Genomic DNA, 19,669 nt, shown 5'->3' with positions numbered 1-19,669 from the left:
TGAAAAATCATAATATTCCTTACTGATAAAAATCCCCCCAAAAAATATCAAATATATTATAAACAGTACATTTGTTTGTAACAATTTTTCAAACAAATAGAGCTAAAAATTATGAAAAAAAAATGTTTATGTAACTTTAAATAATAATAATACGAATAAATTTAAATAAAATTTCGAGAAACTGGTACGGTTGCAAATGTGCGCAAATCAGGTCGTCCCCCTGCAAATGCTGATACAGCATTAGATGTTTTACTGAGTTCTGAAGAAGATGCGCACACTTCTGTTCGTGAAGTTAGTCGCGAAATCGGTGTTGGCAAAAGAACGGTACACAAACTATTGAAGCTTGAAAAATGGCATCCTTATAAAATCAAACTTGTGCAAGAATTAAACGAAGATGATCCCGATAGATGATTCCAATTTTGCGAAGAAATGATGATTATTTTTTCTGATGGGTCCGCTTTCACGTTAAATGGTGAGGTTAACCGTCAGAATTGCTTTCATTGAAAAATCAAATTTTTTATATTTTTCCAACGGGAATATTTTTTGAAGGCTTTCAAGGAAAACTCCAAGACGTGAACAGAATTTGAGTTTTAAGTTCAAAAATTATCATGTGAATTTAAAACTTTTTTTGATATTTGCAAAAAACCAAACCCCTTCTTCAACTAAATTGTTTATAATTTTTGCAATTTTTTGTAGCCCCTCTTGAAATTTTTTCAAAAGTTGCTAGAGGTCATTCCGAATCGAATGAGCCCTGGATCATAATTTTCGGTGCCCTTAGACAGAAGTTCCAAAAAAAGGATCTTGTGACCCAGACGTCTGCAACAAAAAAGCTGTCTGGATGTTCTCAACTGATTTCTATGTATTGCGGTGTTTTAAAAAAATTCTCAAAAGATTTCAGAACTTCAGGTTATTTTGCAAAATGCAAAATTGTATCATAAAAAAGGGTCGGATATAATCAGATATAATCCACGCCCTTCGTGGTATTAGACAGGGAGTAGTTGTTTTTTGATAGACGTCAGTCCATTCAACCTACTGTGTAGGTATATTCGAGACTGGCTTTAACGTTTAAAGTTCATTTCTTCAGTTTTTTTTGGGCTAACATGAAGTCATGAATAAATCGGTACAATTTTATTTTTTATTACTGTTTCAAAATGTATGCATACTATAACTATCATTACTTTCTGAATAAAGAACGCCCTGTGCACTACTTTGCTCAAGAGGACGAGTTGGTTTATTGCACCAACATTGAAGGTTTAATGGATAAATTTAATATCTCAAATGACCCAGCACAATGGCATATCCTCATAGATGCCTAAAAAAGAAGCCAAAAAGTAATTCTGCTTCACAAAGGCGATTTATATGCCTCCATTCCTTTCGGTCATTCCATACACCTCAAGGAAACCTACAAGAACCTGGAATTGATTATCTGCAAATTAAAATATAAAAACCACGGTTGGTAGGTGTGAGGTTATTTAAGAATCTTGGGCATGTTGCTCAGACAACATTCTGGGTTTACCAAATTTCCTTTGCTTTTTGTATCTTTGGCATAGTAAAGACCAAAGCAAATCGCTGAACCAAAAAGTGTTGGCCTCCGTGGGAGCTTAACGTTGGCGAAAAAACATCCTACATGGCACTTTGGTACCTCCTACCACCGCTCCACATGAAGCTGGGATTCATGAAGCAATCTGTAAAGGCACTTCTACGAGATGGAAATTGCTTCAAAAACTTGATATCAGAGTTTCCAGGCCTCTCAGAGGCAAAGTTGAAGGAAGGTGTTTTCGATGGACCAGACATTATACGGCTTATTGCTGATCCACAGTTCATCACAACCATGACGGATCCTTCAAAGAGGTCATAGAGAAAATTTTTGGTAGTAAAAAAGACTCTAACTACAAAGAAATCGTCAATAGCATTTCAAGCTTTAGGTTACCTAATGAGTTTGGAAGTACATTTTTTTCATTCCCACCTCGACTACTTTCAGAAAATTTACCAGATGTGAGTGAAGAGCAAGATTAACGATTTCACCAAAGATATTGAAGAAATACAAAAAAAATACCAGGGAAGATGGAGCGTCTCAACGATGCCAGACTAGTGCTTTTTTTCAGTCTTTTTTCTTTAATTTTAGGATGATAACTTGTTTACAAAAACATATGAATTGAGCGAACAGCTCCCAATATGTTTTGTGCAGGCTTGTGTAACAAATCGCTTTGGATGGATGATTTTAGTTGAGACTACAGAAGTTGCCTATGATTAATTCGAAATGATTGTTTACAATAATACCAGTTTTATGCCAGGAAGATACCGAAATTATGAAAATTTAATGAAGATTATGAAATGGAAAGGGTCAAGCTGATAGAAGCCGTTGAAAAATATTCTTGTACATGTACATAATTTCAGTCTGAAATGACAGGGATACGGTTCAAAGGTAATGACAAAGAAGTTGAAAGTAACCTTGGGAACATGTGATCCAACAACTTCTAACAAAAATTCAAGTATCTTTATGTTTCCGCATTCTTTACTGATTTTAAAAACATACCAAAACAAAATAATTCCACACATTCCTTAACGAATTTCTTGATGAAACTGAGCAAAAAGTCAAAATCAAAGGTAAAACTCTGGAGTAGAATAAATCCAAAACAAGCACTCTTGAGAAGGGCATTGAACTGAATCAGAAAAGAATTGCAGTTCCGATGTTTGGGAAAAATGCTTGATTTCTAAAAAGTCACGTGTTTTGAAGCCAGTCAATCAGCCTCTTGCAACCTGATGTAAGAGACCAGTCATATGAGTCTGGTTGCTTCAGGATGTAGGTACCATACCTCACATTATCAATAATATTTACCATAATAACTTAAGGTTCGTGTACTAAGAGACTAATCATTTGCTAGTAAATCCACTCAAATGAATATATTATATATACATGATTCATTTACCAAATGGTTTATGATCTTTCTGGGTTCTTGAAAAGTGGTATAATTTCTTGTTTGCGTATAAGATAGTGGCATGCTTTAATGAAATGGAACTTCGACTATACTGTTTATAACCAAATATAATGAAAAACTTGAACAAACTTATTTTCAATAAAAAAAATTGGATTTCACAAAGTGGATTTTTATACCATTTTGTCAAATATAATGTGTTTTTCATTAACACTAGATACAAGCTGACGATCGTGAACGAAAAAAAATTTCAAATCACTCACCTTTCTTCGGAGTTCTGCGAAGAGTCGACGGAGCTCTGATGATGGTCGGTTTGACGACATACGTAATACTTCTTTTGTGTGACAGTCCTGTCTTTTTCTGCCGAACAGGCCGCCTTTTAGGCACCGGAGAAACACCCGGAGGAACATACGGATTCGCACTTTCGGAACTGCCGTTATCACTATCCACAACGCTGAGCAGTGACTTTTCCGACACAGGAGTAACACAACTGAAATAATCGTACTCGTCGTCTCTTAGACTTATTCGCGACATTCGACCGCTCATTGGTTGTTCGTCCGAAAAGTAATCTAACTCTCCCGGTAAACTCTCGTATAGACCCTCGTCAGTACTCTCTAGGCTCCTGGTCGTGTACATGGCGCTATCCAGGGGGTTGAACACCCGAATCTCACTCAGACCCGATTTGAAGGATGATTTTCGGTTAACGCACGATTTTCGTTTCTCAGGAGGAACGAATATCATCGGGTCTAGTTTCAGAGCGCGCAGAGACCTTGGAGGCCTACCGACCACTACTTGGTAAAGGTCGCTTTTGGTCATACTACCGCCCTTGTGAGTCTTCTTCTTTTTGCCTTTCTTTTTTCGACTACTGCCACGTTTTAAAGATCCTTGTTTGGTTTCCGCGGTGAAGGCCCCGCTGGTGCGTTTGAAATAGCCATCTCTGCTCACTGACAGCTTTGGTTTCGGTCTTTTTTTTCTGAAGAACCCCTTGGAAGACGACGGCGCAAAATTAGCGTGAAGGTCGCTGAGCTTGGGGGCCGATATTGAAAATGAAAACCCCGAGTCTTTACTAGAAAAAAGACCAGTGGACGCGGTGGTATTGCTGGTCGAAGATAAAGTCCTGCCCACGGGCGGTGTGGGACGTTTCTGCAACCGGTTGAGCACTAAAGGATCATCCCGTAAGTCTTTCAGCGCGCTATCCAAAGAATGATGCGCAGGAGGCGGTGGACCACTGGCCTTAGGGAGTTCCAGACTCCTGGGAGCCATACCTTGCGGAGCGTCCATCCATATTCTCCCCAAGCTGATCGATAAAGAGCACAGCTCTTCTGATCCGGAGTCTGGCATCAAAGGAGCCGGCGACATCCTGGACCGTCTTCGAATCAACGGAGACTTTTTGACGTCGGTACTGTCACCCCAGGGGAACATCTCCACAGCGGAGTCGTTGCTCTCCTTCCTCTGTAGAACAGGACTTACCGGTTTTGACTTCCGCCTCTGAATCGGGGACTTTTTCCTGGGCACAGGGGAGGAAGACAGTTGCCGAATAACCGGCTTGTGCTCGATTTCGTCCGAAGCAGGCACGTAGATGATAGTCCTTTCCGAGCCCTTGATCGCGGTCGGAGCAGGCGCTTCCTCTTTCCGGATCCCCCTCAACCATTGCCCGTAGGCAATTACACTCTGTCCCGGTCCGCTGTTGGACTGTTCCAATTTGTACTTGGTATTGCACTTTGCTTCGTTCCTGGAAGCGACATCGTTCGAAGTCGCATTTAATTCGCGCTTGTCCACTTGTACGGAAGAATCGACTTTCTTGGTTTCCACCAGCGAATCCTCCTCTTCCGTGACGGTCTGGGTAGCTACCTCCAATTTCGCGACGTGCTTCTTCTTACCGCGGTCCAGGTAGCTTTTCCGGATGGAGATTCGCTTAAAAGAGTCGCTTCTCTTGAATGAAGACTCCTTCTCCTTCTTTTTTCGACCTCCGCCAACTAACCGACGGAGGTTTTCGAACGTGATGGGTTTCATGGTGACCAGGTCTCAGGTCGCGTTAGCACTCCTACATCTCTCTCCCCGACAATGGTCGTCATTGCCAAAGTCGATTGGAATATTTCTTGGTTTGCGCGTGTCCATCATACCGGCATGCGTGTTTCCTCGCTGGACCTATGAAATTACATTTTATTGCTACATTATTTTTTTTTGTTAGTGACCGTTGACCCTGAGATATAATTGTGTGCGTGTTGATCAGCCGTTAGTTCTGGCGTTCCGAGTTGGTTAATGAAATTCACCTGGGGAAATATTAACAGATGAAAGAAATATCAATTCTTTATGTTGGGAATATAAAACGAAGTCATGCCTTCCCCAATTCAGTATCGCTAGAATTATAGACTCTTTTGTATCACGAAGCCAAGAAGTTGTCCTTAGAATATAGTGCTAATCTGTATAATAAATACACAAATTGTTATTGTCTCTGATAAATTTACCACAAAAGTGATTTTATGGGTATATATGGGTAACTTTCAGATTCAATATCAAATTCACAAGTATACATTAATGTAACTTCATTCATATGAAATGCCCCATTCAGTGTCTCATGAATAGATTTTGAAACTTTAGATTTTTTCGGTTAGTACCTTGATCCTTATTCATATATTCCTTACAAGTTATGGTAATTAGTGATGATGATATTATTATTTTACTATCAAAGTATTCCTTACCATTTGATATTCAGTCATCACATTCGAGAAGAAAATGTTTTAGCGATATCACCAAAGTTTCGAAGCAATTTCATTATACACAGATTTCTGCCATTCGCCAAAAAATGATGTATTTATTTCTTAGAAAAATACATTTTGTTGGCTATCAAATTTGAAAAGTCAAAATGCAAAAAAGGTTTGGCATCCCTGAGAATGATGTAGAATAGCACCGCAAACTTCCTACCGAAGAAATCGCGAGACAAAGAATAAGAAAACTGAGAACTTAATGACAGGAATATGTGTAAGACATCTCGTGGGGTGGACTACCTATAGGGCGCGTCCCCAGGTGACGGAACGGCTAAGGGACTGGAGGCTCTGTCCGGGAAGCCAATGTGGCCCTACGGACGGGGTCGCCGAACTCCTGGTCAGTGGCAGAAATAAGTAGGATGAGGGGAAGTAAAATCGCCCAAGAGCCTTTGCAAAACATACCACCGTGGACCAGCCTACCAAAGCTAAGGTGTAAGGAATCGTGCCGAGAACTGCTCCGCCTTGAATTGAGGCAAGGAACCGGCTGCCCTTGCAGGAAAGCTCCGGCACTTGTGCACCTTCACGTAAGGAACCCCAAGAAGGTTGAAGAAGCCGCGCACCTTCCAAAACCTTCGCGGAGGCCACCGTGAGACACCTCAAGGTTGTCAAAGAGAGTGTGTGTTCGGTGAGTCTTGGCCTACACCTGCCAATATAAAGGAGATTTCTTCTACTGACCTGTTCACCTTCCTGGAAAGGACAGGATGGACGATGACCTAAGAAGACAACTCCTCGGGAGGATGTACAATGGGTCACATGTGGCCTAAGTGCTATGAGTCTACACTCACCCTTCCTACTCTACAGATACCAGTTACCAGATGTGTAAGACATTAACGAAGCAATGTTGCATGGTGATCTTGCTGTAACTTTTCCCCTGAGTTCAATATGCTACAAATATTCAATAGTACAGAACACAGATGATTTAATAGAAGAATAGTTCAATTAAAACATATTTTGAAAATTTCTTCGTGATACCGAGGGTATAACTTTGGTGTCCCCGAAAACCGAAAGCAAAAGGTCACTCATTTGTTTTATATGGATGACGTTACACTTTATACCTCTGAAGAAAATGATCTCATTAATTCTCAAGGGTGGTGTTACATTAATGTTATCGGGATAGATTTGTGTACTTTACTCCATATCAAAAGAGGGTGTTACGTATAGGACGTGCAACTTGTAGAAGAAAGCATTTTGCACTATCTTTGTGAAGAACTTTCTCCGAGGGCACAAACTTCTACGAATCTGGTCAACTGAACATTCGGCAAAGGACGAAGATGCATCAACAAATATCAGAGATCGCATTACTACTTCAGATAGGACAAGAGTAATCCACTGCATGGCGTCTTCTTCAACAATATTGAATACCTCAGCTCATCAAATCACCTGAAATTTGGTTTTCATAGGTCGGGTTGGCTGGAGTCGGAAACTGCCCTAGTCTTCAACATCTTAGTTTATCGTAGTTGAGTGATGAGTATATACGTTCTTGATTCCAGGTGCTGGTCCTGCCGCGTAGCCCCTAAGACCCACATGCATTTGATGTCCAGCATATGCAGTATCAGCCTATACCACGTGATATCACGCGACCGTCAGAGTGATATACAGGGTGAGACCCATATGCATTTGATGTCCAGCATATGAAGTATCAGCCTATATCACTTGATATCACGCGACCGTGAGAGTGATATACAGGGTGAGTCAACAAGATTCCCTCGGTCCATTGCTATCAGAGGAAACAATTTTTTGAACTGCTCAACTTTTTTTCAGTCATATCGATAAATGCTATCTTTTCAAATTATTTTATCGCATACTGGGTGATTCAGCCGAGCGTGGCCAACCAAAGTTATATTTTTTTTAAATAGAAGACTCAGTATATGCAGGCGTTATTCGATTCCATATTTTTTTCAGCTCTCTAAGGAACTTTTGTTTTTGAATTTCCATTGTGGCATTGCCAAGTTATTCCAGAAAAACCTATTTTTGCAGACAATATTTTTTTAATTCACCACCCGTATGTTTACAGCAATTAAGTGGATTTTTTTTGGAATAGTTAGTCAACATCACTATGATTATTTCTGAAATATTAACTTTCGGAAACAGCATATAGGGTGATCGGTAAAACCGGTCAAGTTTCATTCATTTTCAAACGGACATAATTAAACTTTTTCAAATGGAACACCCTGTATTTTTCATTTGTATAAAATGTTTCAACATTTCACTACATTTTTTATCAGAGGTATACTATACGAAAAACTGACCTTGTACAAATTATACCAAGTTTTAGTAATTGTTGTAGCCACAAAAAATTAATTTTCTTACGTTCACTTACTCAAATTTGTTTTTCGAGTATTCAAACTAATCTCTAGTGCATTAGCATTTTTCATACCATCTAGTGATTGTTATGACATTGTTATCAATGGTAAGAAATGCGTAAAAAACCTAAAGAATATTTATATTGCCTTTTTCTTCAAAATCCCAGTTATCCATGACTGACATCAAAAAATGATGCTCAGAATTTGTCAATAACGCCATGTGTTGAAGTTTCCTTCGCGTGTAGATTGAATCATTTTCATTGAGAATTATATATTGGAAGATATGGTGCAAATGGTCTATGCTTTGGGGAAATGTGACGGAAACTGCCTCCTTGCATCTAGAATTCACAAAGAGAAGTTCCCCGAAAGACAACCAGATGGAAGGGCAGAACAGGCTTTAAAAACAAGATTTGAAAGAACTGGTAATGCCAATCACGAGAAGTTCGAAAGTTTCTACCCTGTAACAAATGAATAGAATACATTTCAAATTGCTTTTCACCTTGTCGAAAATCCTCATGTGAGTACCCGATACCTGAGCAGGGAATTAGGATTTTCTCAAACCATCGTGTCTCGAACGATACAAGCAAGAAAATTTCATCCCCACCACATACAGTTGATGCAAGAGTTAAGATGAAGAGATTTTGAAGAACGTGTTCAATTTTGCCGATGGAGCTTAAAAAAGATCAATCAGGAAAATGATTTTTTCGATTTCGTGTTATTTTCTGATGAAGCGACTTTTCATAAAAATAAAATTGTGAATCGGAATAACATGCATCATTACGCAACGAAAAACCACCATTTTGTTCGCTGCCTGAACCACCAACAGCGTTGGTTACTGAATGTTTGGGGTGGAATTCTCGGAAAAAGAGTTTTTTGGGTGGGAATCTCACTGGAAGAAAGTATGTAAGATTTCTTTGGCATGAGATTTCGAATTTATTGGACGGGGTTCCATATGGAACAAGACTCAGAATGTGGCTACAACAAGACGGTGCACCACCACATTTTGAAACTAAGGTACGGGAATACCACAAATATCATTTCAATAAAAAATGGATAGGTAGGAGTGGGCCTGTGGTGTGGCCACCATGATCACCTGACCTGACCAAAATGGATTTTTTTGGAGGGTATATCAAATAGATTGTCTACCAAACTCCTACATCATCTATAGAAGACATGAAACGAAGAATCGCTAGAGCTTTCAAGAAAATTCCAGAGGATATGCTGGAACGTGTAGAGAATTCGTTTAAAAAAAGACCGGCAATATGTGTTGCGAAAATGGTTGCCATTTCGAACATCTTTTGGACTCCTCTATTCAATAAAAAATGTAGGCGTTATTGTTCATATTGAAAAAATTTTGGGTAAATAACATAAATAAATGAGTTTTTTGTAGTTACAACAATTAACAAAACTGGGTTTAATTTGTAAAATATCCGTTTTCCGCATAGTACACCTCTGATAAGAAATGTAGTGAAAAGCTGAAACATTCCATTCAAATTAAAAAATACAGAGTGTTCCATTTGAGAAAGTTGAATTATGTCCGTTTGAAAATGAATGAAACTTGACCGGTTTTACCGAGCCCCCTATATATTGTTTCCGAATGTTGAGATTCCCGAAATTATCATAGTGATGTTGACTAACTATTCCTAAAAAATCCACTTAATTGCTGTAGATCTGCGGGTGGCGAAGTAAAAAAATATTGTCTGCAAAATAGGTTTTTCTGAAATAACTTGGCAATGCCACAATGGAAATTCGGGAAAAAAATTCCTTCGAGAGGTAAAACAAATTTGGAATCGAACGACATATTCATATACTGGGTGTTCCATTTAAAAAAATATAACTTTGGTTGAATCACCCAGTATGCGAGAAAATAATTTCATAAATTAGTATTTATCGATATGACTGTAAAAAAAATTCAGTAATTCGAAAAATTGTATTCCCTGACAGCAATGGACCGAGGGAATCTTGTTGACTCACACTGTATTACCACCATAGGCACTATAGGGCATTGAGAGGATATAGTTCTTTTCTGCCATCAAAGTAAGAAAAATGTGTTGAAGAGTTTTCAGGTGAGTCAAATACCATCTAAGAAGGGAAGGAAAAACTGATAAAATATCGCAATTCTCTTCGTACTACGCGGACTATATCCAGATCATCTCTAATCTCATAATCATGCTGTTTGCCGCACCAAGGCAAAAATCTCGATGGGACAAATGCATCTATTCAAAGCACATGCTTCTCGGACCCGATGATCATTTACCTCACAGTGTGAGGAGTTGTCATTGGATGATGATGCTAGAGCGGGATGATGCGTCGGTTCCAGCCCGACTGACGCAACTTTTACGGTGGAAAATAATAATGATAATAATGATACTGATGATAGTTACTGACAAAGAAATGAAAAGTGACTATCAATGGGATGAACCAATCTTTCGGGGAAACAAAAAAATGAAAAAACTTAAAAAACCCTTCCAGTACATCGACGAATAACTAGTCGCAAACTTTCACAATGCCAACTTCTTGGCCAGAGTTTGCAGCGCACATAATAATGGAAACGTTTTCGCGTCAACAATTCAGAATTGCCTCGATTCGCTTATCGGATATCAATTCCAATCCTTTTCGATATTTCCGCGCTCCAAAATTCTTATTAAGGTACGGAGCAAACATGCTTCACGCAGAAAATATGAATATAAAATGGACCGATTTATTCGGGTTTTCGAGAATAGAAAATTATATTATTTTCAGTCTATTGTAGTTTTCACTACGGTTTTGTCAAACGAAGCAATGGAAATTCTATATCACCAATATACGCGAATATAACTCGTATGTCGATCATAGAAACTAGCTGCATGAGAAATTTTACAATTTCTCTTTCATAAAAATAAGTAAATGACTGTATTCTATCACTTAATGTTTTCAATTATTTTCACGAAAAGATCCAGTTAGGAAACACACGTTGAAAGGTAAGACCTCGTTAGTCCTTAGCTCGCACAAGTTTCGACTATTGAGAGTTGTCGGTCGTAGGGGTACGACAGATGGTTAACGGAAAAACATATTTTCAACATATTTTTATAGAAAAAAAAAAACATATAGTACTACACCATTTCTCGATGTTATTCTTATTGAAAGATATTATAACTGACATGTAATTTGAACCTGAAAACGTTAATTTTCATTCCCATCACAATCCAAAAATGCAATATTTTAAAATCACATACGAAACAGAATTCTCACAACAACTTTCGAAGTTTTCGGGAATTATTTTAGTATAAAAAACTCCCTTAGAGTTCATACAAAAAGCATAGTTCTGCAATACCTAAGGGAACTACTAGAGAAAAATAATTTTAATAGTAACGAAATTTATGAATTTGTTTCTCTCACTAATTTGTGTATGAAACAAAACCGTTTCCAAAAAGGTTGCTTTTATGAACAACAGGAGGAAACGGCTATGGGTAACCCCTTGTCCCCCAACCTGGCAAACTTGTACATGAGCAGATTTTAAATGGGAACCAAAGAAAAGTCAAAGTATTTTCCTAGGATATGGTTAAGGTATGTGGATGATTTTTGCCGATATTCGATAACAAAAAATCGAATATTGAGGACTTTGTTTCTTTTTTGAATTATATATTTCCATCAATAAAATTCACGCATGTGTTAGAAAATAAAGGACAACTTCGATTTCTTGACGTTTTGGTAATGAGGGGCCAATATGGAGGGCTAGAATAGGATGTAGGTATTTAGAAAGGAAACAAGCACGTACAGGTATATTACTGACAGTTCACATCACTGTGGACAGACAGAACAAACGTGCTGGGCGGAATTCTCTAGTTCATCGTTTTTTGACTTTTCCTCTCATATTGAGAGGTTAACAAAAGTAAAATACAGGAAATAGCAGCCAGTAACGGTTTCTCGAAGGGTATTGCAGATGATATTTATTATAAGGAAGAAAAATTTTACGTTAAAATGAATGAAATCTCGACTTTTACCACCATACCGCCAATACACGAAAAACTTTGGAAATATTTTCAAGGAATTGGTATGAAGGTGGTTTTTAAAACAAGTCATACACTACAGAGCCTTTAAGGGAATCCAAAAAACAAAGTCGAAAATTCGGAAAAGTCTGGAATTTACGAAATTTAATGTAAGGACAGCGATGCAAAATATTATGGACAGACGAAAAGATCTATTAAAATAATAATATAAGGAACACTTAGCACACTTAAAATATGGATGACCTGAAAAATCAGCAGTAGCCCATCATATTTTGCAACAAAACCATTCCATACACTTCAGTTCATCAAGATTAGTTAGACAAGTTAACAAAAACACGCATCTAGATGCCTATGATAGTGTAGAAATAAGTAAACATAATGATATTATGAATAACGATGGTGGATCAATACCTAATAGTATACTATATAGCTTGTTGAAATAATATTTTAATTATTAGATTCACCTGATTATCACATAAGGACACATTGTAAAATTAATTCAAGACATTCAAGACGCAGGTACCCAGAAGAGGTATCCATAGTATAAATAAGGATAACAATGTAAGTATATTTAGTATGATCTTCCTTGAAGATGATCATTTGGTGATCGAAACACGTGTTGATGTGATAACTCCAGTAATGTTCTTCACTACACGAAATTTTCTAAAGGGTGCATGACAAGTTTTAGAGAAGTTGCTGAGGATGTCGGCATATCGATGGGCATTTTTTTTAGAAATTTTGGACATAAAGCGTGTTGCAGCGAAATTAGTTGCAAAATTGCTGAATTTTGACAAAAGAAAGTCGCATGAGCATCGCTCAGGAATTATTGAATGACGTCAACGGCCATTCAGATTTACTTAAAAACGGTCATAACTGGTGACGAATCATGGGTAAATGGTTATTACATCGAAACCAAAGGCCAATCGTTCCAATGGAAGAGCCCAGGAGAGCCAAGATCAAAGCCAAGAGCCAAGTTCGATCAAATGTCAAAGTTTTGCTTACTATTTTTTTCGATTACTGTGGCGTAGTGCATGCATCAGCAGTTCTTACCACATTATCGTGCGGTCAATAAAGCTTGTCGCCTACTTGTCCGGCACAACACAGCACGGCCCGTCCCGCTAAAATACGTATAGGATTAGAACAATGAAAATGATTGGACAACCGCCCACTAGCCCGGCACGGCACAGCCAAGGGCATCGTCCGCCGGCCGGAAAGGATTCCAGCTCTCCGATCCTGTCCGGCACATAACGGTACGTGCTGTGACGGACTGGCCAAGTGAGCGCATCGCGCTTGCTATCATCAACTTGTCCAAACGTGCCTGGGAAGTTTCTGTCTCTCTGTTTTGCTATTCCATCAGTTGACAGCACAGTGTCAGACGGTACGTATGAAGGTAAAATTGAGTTGCTTGTTAAGGCAGGCTCTAGAATATCCAGAAGTTCTGAAAATTTGCCTGGAGTCATTCGGGGTCATGGAAAAATTTCCCCTAGTCTTCTTTCAGGTCTTTGAAAAGATGATGAAACCCTCCCAGATTTGCCCCCTGTTGATTAATGGGATGGACCACATCCTTCATTTTTGTGACCATTTTCTTCTACAGTCAATAATTCGGCCGCTATAATGACGACTTCGTCATCAGAACTGCTAGTGATGCACATGTTTCTGTCACCGCTCGATGTCAACTGAAATTCCCTTGGTTGTAGCTGGACAAGTGAGCGATGCTACTACCCGTCGCCATCATGCGACGGACAGCGCCGTGCTATGCTGTGCCGGACAAGTGGGCGACAAGCTTAAGGAGTATTATTGCCGTACAAGTGGGCGACAAGCTCAAGGGGTATAATTTTGAAGTTTGCGCCGCTTGCGAGAAACAACACGAAGAAAACGTCCGGTATTGTGGAAAAACAGTTCATGGCTTTTGCATCACGCATGCACCTGTTCATTCGACATTGCTTATTCATAATTTTTTGGACAAAAACAACACCGTTATCATGTCTCAGCTACCGTATTGACTAGATTTGCCCACCTGCGACTTTTTTTTGTTCCCAAGATTGAAGGGGCCCATGGAAGGACGGCGTTTTGTGACGATCGAGGAGATAAAAACTGAATTGCTGAAAGAGAGCTCATACCAAAAAGTGCATATCAACTGCTTCGAGGATTGGAAAAAACCACTGGCACGAGTGTATTATATCTGAGGGGTATTGCTTTGAAGGGTGAATGAATATTTTTGAGAAAAATTAAAATGCACGGTCATCATATATGGAACAAAGCAAAAGATACGGATAAACTGACAAAACATATGAGAAACATTTTTAAGAACATACAAAAAGAACGAAAACATTAAATAAATTTCGATGAAACGTGAATTTCACCGAGAAAAATCTAAGTTAAACATCAACAATAGAAATGATCAAAATGAAGAAACAAAAAAAAAACAACATTTTATATATTGACACTTCAAGTATATATGAATGTACTAATAGAAAATACTGGAATAATTATTATTGGAGTTCCTACTTTTGCAATAAATAATGATATAAAATAATTGATCAATAAAATGATAATTCCCTCATAAAAAAGAAGCAACTCGCACACACAATGTGTATGGTTTGTTCGAGAAAAATTTTAAGAATTAAAAAATTTCATGTCCCATTTTACCAATGATTTTAATCTGTTGTGTGAGTGAGTTCTATTCGTGATGCTTCTCTGGACTGAAACAACGAAACTGAATGTTAGGCTTCTTCTTTTTTAAAAGGGATAATGAAAAATATGTCTTTAAAGCAATATGTTGCACAAAGAAATGTAGATTTCAGATTAAAGACCGTGGAAAGATTATGCGATGAATTTTTTAGTACGTTTTCCGAAACTGAGTGGAAAAACGATGTGAGCATGCTCAAAGTTTTGAACAGCTTTTCATGGAAAAAGAACCAACATTAGATTTCATGGTACACGACATGATACTCAACTTTCAAGAAGATAGTGACACTGAACCATATTACATCAGTTCAGACCTTAGCGAAGATTCATCCTCCGAAGATTAAGATAAAGTATTTTTTATTTAAATTTTTGCGTTATTTTGCCTTTTATAATTGTTTTGTATTGTTTTATTTATTTGTAATTGTTACATTCTTAGAAATTTTTCGCCTTATTTTGCGTTCAATTTAAGTATAAAAAAATGTACATATTTAAAAGTAAAATAAAAGCAACCTTCTAATTCAAAGCAACTTTTATTTATTCATTTCAAACATCTCTCCAATTAATGGCATAACCATTATTCATAATTTTTTAACTCATGATCCCATAATCAAACAAGTTATTTGATTTGAAAGGGTTATATTTTTAGGAGTGATTAATTTTTGGGAGAGAAAGTTTCTGGCTTTCTACTACTCCATCTGATACAAAAAAAAAATGGATGAGAGAATCTTCCAAAGAAAGGAAGGAAAGTAATCAATTTGAAAATAAGTAACTCTATACATGGATGTGTAGATCATGCAAAGAAGTAACTTTTCCAAGAAGTAACTTTGCATGATCTACACATCCATGTATAGAGTTACTTATTTTCAAATTGATTACAGATGGATTATAACCCTAATTTCCTGTCTTGACTAAAATTATTTTGAATTCATTGATGAGATGAACCAATAGCGGGGACTTTGTACGTTGGTTTCACAGTTTTTTCAGGAGACTATACCTCTACACTAAGCAGAGACAACTTCAATCGCAAATATGTGCATCTTTGTTCCTCCGAATGCTTTCTAGCTCTGCGTTACGCGCAGGCCGCAAAAATTTCACCCTTTTTTCTATACTTGAAAAACTGTATTTTTCGTGGATGTCAAATTTTTTAATTTTTTTTTCAGGTTGTGAAAAGCGAAAATTCACAAAAACGTTGATAAAAAAGTCGCAGAGTAGTATAGTTCGAAAGCTCGTTTTTTGGATGTTTTCATGTTCAACCCATTCTTTGTCCAATCCATTCATCATTTCATTTTCATATCAGAACACAATAAACGGTTTCATTTACAAATTAGAATTCGTATATTGTATACTGCTTCCTCCCGTTTTCGACATAACGATGGCAATTTCCCAACTACACGTGAGAAGTAAGCTAGCCAAATATCCAAAACTGCGGATATTATTCCTGGAAAAATCAAGCACGGTATTGACAGAGCCGTTCATAGTTGAACTCTCTCACCTAGCTATTTCCGTACAAAGCATTTGCATTGGGCCATCGATCGCGAATCGGCACAAAACCCAATCAATCACGACGGGGTCATTTCTGACGCGCCGGTAACGGCTATATTCAACTCCTGGTCCGCACAGTTATTACCAGAGATCATCCATCAACCGAGCCATAACCAGGAAGAAAGATAGCTCGGGATGGATACGGCACGCCATCAACTCCATCGAGACAGCACGAGCAACGTTTCAATAACACGCCACTTTCAACAATCGCGGAGAAGCCACGGTTGAAACGGCTGAAGAAATATACAGGATGTCCCAAGCTATTGAAAAAACTTTTCTCACACCAGAACAAAAATACTTTCTAAAGTTCATTCCTAGTACCTACAGCTTGGCAAATCTAGCTGTGCCCCAGAGATGCCTGAACGATAAAGAGAGATGGTTGGGAACTGTCCACTACCAACTTTTATTAGGAAGTACAATTGTGAAAAGGATTTTAGCTTGAATAAATGTCGGTTGTGCAATTGGAAATAATTGATATATGATTGCAAATAATAGATAGTGTTGTAAATCATGCCGGCCGCCACTCGTAGCCATAAACCAATCGTGATGTAGCTAAGAGCGCGCGAATGTATGATGTTCGCTGCCGCTGTAGATGTAGCGAGAATAATGCTACCGATTTCGATGGCATTCCGGCATAATTTTCTAGCGCATTCGATTAAGATATATAAACGCTAGCCACTAAATAGCAGGGCCCCACCATAAACATACCTTGTAAACACCAACACTTACCCCAAAAATTTGAATAAATACATTAGTCAGTCAGCATATCGACACAGTCGAGTGGAAGTTACAGTGCGGTACGCGAAGCGGTCTAGTAAGGCGATTGACATTCGAATAATAATTGAAGCTTCAGTTGAAGTGTTTATTGTATTTAAAGTGAAATGAAGTTAAGTTTCATTATTGTTCAGTGTAGTCGATTATTGGTCAACCCACGGGAAAAAACGTAATAATATGTACATTCTCAATGGAGATGAATGAATTGGGAGAAAATGGATAAACTAACAAACGATAATTGATACTTAATTGAATGCATAGTACTAGAAATGATTATAAAACGTACCAGGTAGAAAATCGACGAAACATTGCTTGCAATATTGATAATAACATATCACTTAATACATAAATACAATTCATATAATATTTTCGAAAATTGGTTGCCTACAGATTATTACATGATTTTTTGCCTACTGTTCATACATGGTTTTCGCCAGGAAGTGTTTCGATTTCGGATAGATTACCATCTTCATCCTCTGAAACGTCATTTCCATATTCCTGTTCCATTGCAGTGTCACTATTCTCATCATGTGAATCGATAACCAAATCTATAATGAAAAAAATCGTCGCAAAATTGCATAACATCGTTGAAACTAATAGAAACATTTTTATTTGCCACGTAATCTTTTAGTCCAGCTGAAAACAACACATGATTTGCTGCTAGAGAAAGCTGATCTATTTCATACCGCTTGAATTTTGGCTTATAGTTGTTCATCAGGGTATATATGTCAGTTTTCAGCACTATTTTTCCAATTGGAATATTTCCCTCCGATTACCATGATTACATATGTATTTAAGGTACTTAATTATGGATAAGGATTGATGCTGTATTGCTCAAACTTTCTTCGTAAATAAGCCATTATTTCTCGTGAAAAGTAAAGGATAATAAAAATAGTTTAAAAAAATTTAAAAACACACTTAAAGAACATCGAACTGAAAAGTTAAATTTTTTTTTCAAATAAGATTGAAACAATAACGAACGAAAAATACTAGTATTATTGTGAAAAAAGCGACGAGCGCTTGATATACAAAAAATATGGCAAAAGAAAATATATATATATATATATATATATATATATATATATATATATATATATATGGAGTGGTTTGAAACTCTGGCCATTGAAAAAGCCCTGAGTCTGATTGAGATACGTAGACGACACCTTCATAATATGGAACCATGGGAATGCAGAACTAGACATTTTCCTGAAGCACATCAACAACGTAAGTCCTTTCATCACTTTCACTTCGAGCTCTGTAATACAAAGGAAGGCCTCGAAAAAGAAATAGGCATCATCAAAAATGACCTTCAACGGAATGGTTACTCCAGAGTGATGGTAGATCAGGCTTTAGCTAGAAGACATCAAGATCTCCAGAAGGAAGAGAAACCGCCACAACCAGTACTTGTACTTCCCTACATCAGAGGATCATCGAAAAGGATAAGAAGGATTGGGTCCAAGTATAACATCAGGACCTGCTTCAGATCTGGGAGCACTATCCTTAGCAGCCTCACAAAAACTAGGCCACCAAACGCGGACTGCGATTCCAAGAATTGCATTTACCGGATACCCTGCGAGTGCGGAGAATCATACATCGGTGAAACTAAGAGGCCATTGAAAGTTCGCATTGCTGAGCACAAAAAACACACACAGCGAGGAGAAACCAGCAAATCCGAAATAGCAGAGCATGTTTGGACTCATCAACATAATATCAAATGGGCTCAAGCTGAAATCATCCACAAAGAGGAACACTGGTTTAGGAGAAAATTCAAGGAAGCCGCGTATATGTTGTCCAACAACACATTTAGTCAAGCTAGGGTAGAGATACGTAACATATGGAAACCTCTTATCAAGTGAAAAACGACCAACTCTCGCCAAACGGTCATCTCCCGCTAAAACCAATGAAGCGAAAAAAGGAAAGAGGGGATAGGTGAAAGGTGAAAGCATTCGAAGGACCTATTAATAGTCAGATCTCGGAGGAATAAGTCCAGTTATCACCCGAAGACGATTGTGGATACTAACAATTGAAACGTCGTGACGTAACTTGGTTTGGAATCTTTTAATTTCAATTTTTCATTTTTGTTAATAATATTTTTTATTTTTTTCAGCTTTTATTAATATTTCAATTTTTTATTTTCTAGTTGTAGCTTGTATGTTATTTCCTTGTAATTTCAGTTTTTTGTTTCAATAAAATTGTTATTTTCGGTTAATCTTTTTTTTTTTTCAGGGATTTCAAATCAATTTATATTATATTAGACAATGGAAGTCCGAACTGATGAAATACACCACGAAACATTGTCAACCACCTTCAAACAAACGTCTCAGTGTATTTGTTGTTTTGTAAGGAGTTCTTACATCATATCGACTTTTAATTCGTCTGATATTTTCAGTCTAATCTGTGTGAAACTATGGTTCGAACCGCAAGTTCGGACGATCGATTTTCACTTCCTATCGTTCAATCCGTGTTAAGAATCACACGTTAAAAGGTAAGACCTTAGCTCGCACAAGTTTCGACTTTTGAGAGTTGTCGGGGGCGACAGCTGTTTAACAGAAAAACAGATTTTAACAGATTTTGACAGATTTTTTCAACAGATAGTCCTGGAATATAAGGTATAAATAAGGTATAAATGTGAAAGGTGTTGGTGGTTGGTGAATGGGTAATTGTTGAGT

The 19,669-nt window shown here is 37.7% G+C and overlaps 1 protein-coding gene across 7 annotated transcripts in view; it reads right to left on the bottom strand.

Annotated features, from left to right (window-relative positions):
* DIP2 (disco-interacting protein 2) overlaps positions 1-19,669 on the bottom strand; it is a 612,353-nt gene that overhangs the window by 288,541 nt on the left and 304,143 nt on the right. For 6 of the 7 annotated variants that reach the window (XM_074182721.1, XM_074182722.1, XM_074182730.1 and 3 more), the window contains exon 2: positions 3,200-5,084. The exons of the other annotated variant lie outside the window; for it this stretch is intronic. In XM_074182721.1, coding sequence (XP_074038822.1) covers positions 3,200-4,949 — 1,750 coding nt within the window. In that variant the 5' untranslated portion in view covers positions 4,950-5,084. The remainder of the gene's footprint in view (positions 1-3,199; positions 5,085-19,669) is intronic. 7 annotated transcript variants of the gene reach the window in all.

This window comes from Leptinotarsa decemlineata, unplaced genomic scaffold (genome assembly GCF_025532065.1).
Source record: "Leptinotarsa decemlineata unplaced genomic scaffold, Ldec_3_MD MMD2_tig00026328_RagTag_RagTag, whole genome shotgun sequence".
NCBI classification, from domain to species: Eukaryota; Metazoa; Arthropoda; class Insecta; order Coleoptera; family Chrysomelidae; genus Leptinotarsa; species Leptinotarsa decemlineata.
Note: the sequence above shows the minus strand (reverse complement) of the source record. Positions and strands in the feature narration are given on the sequence as shown.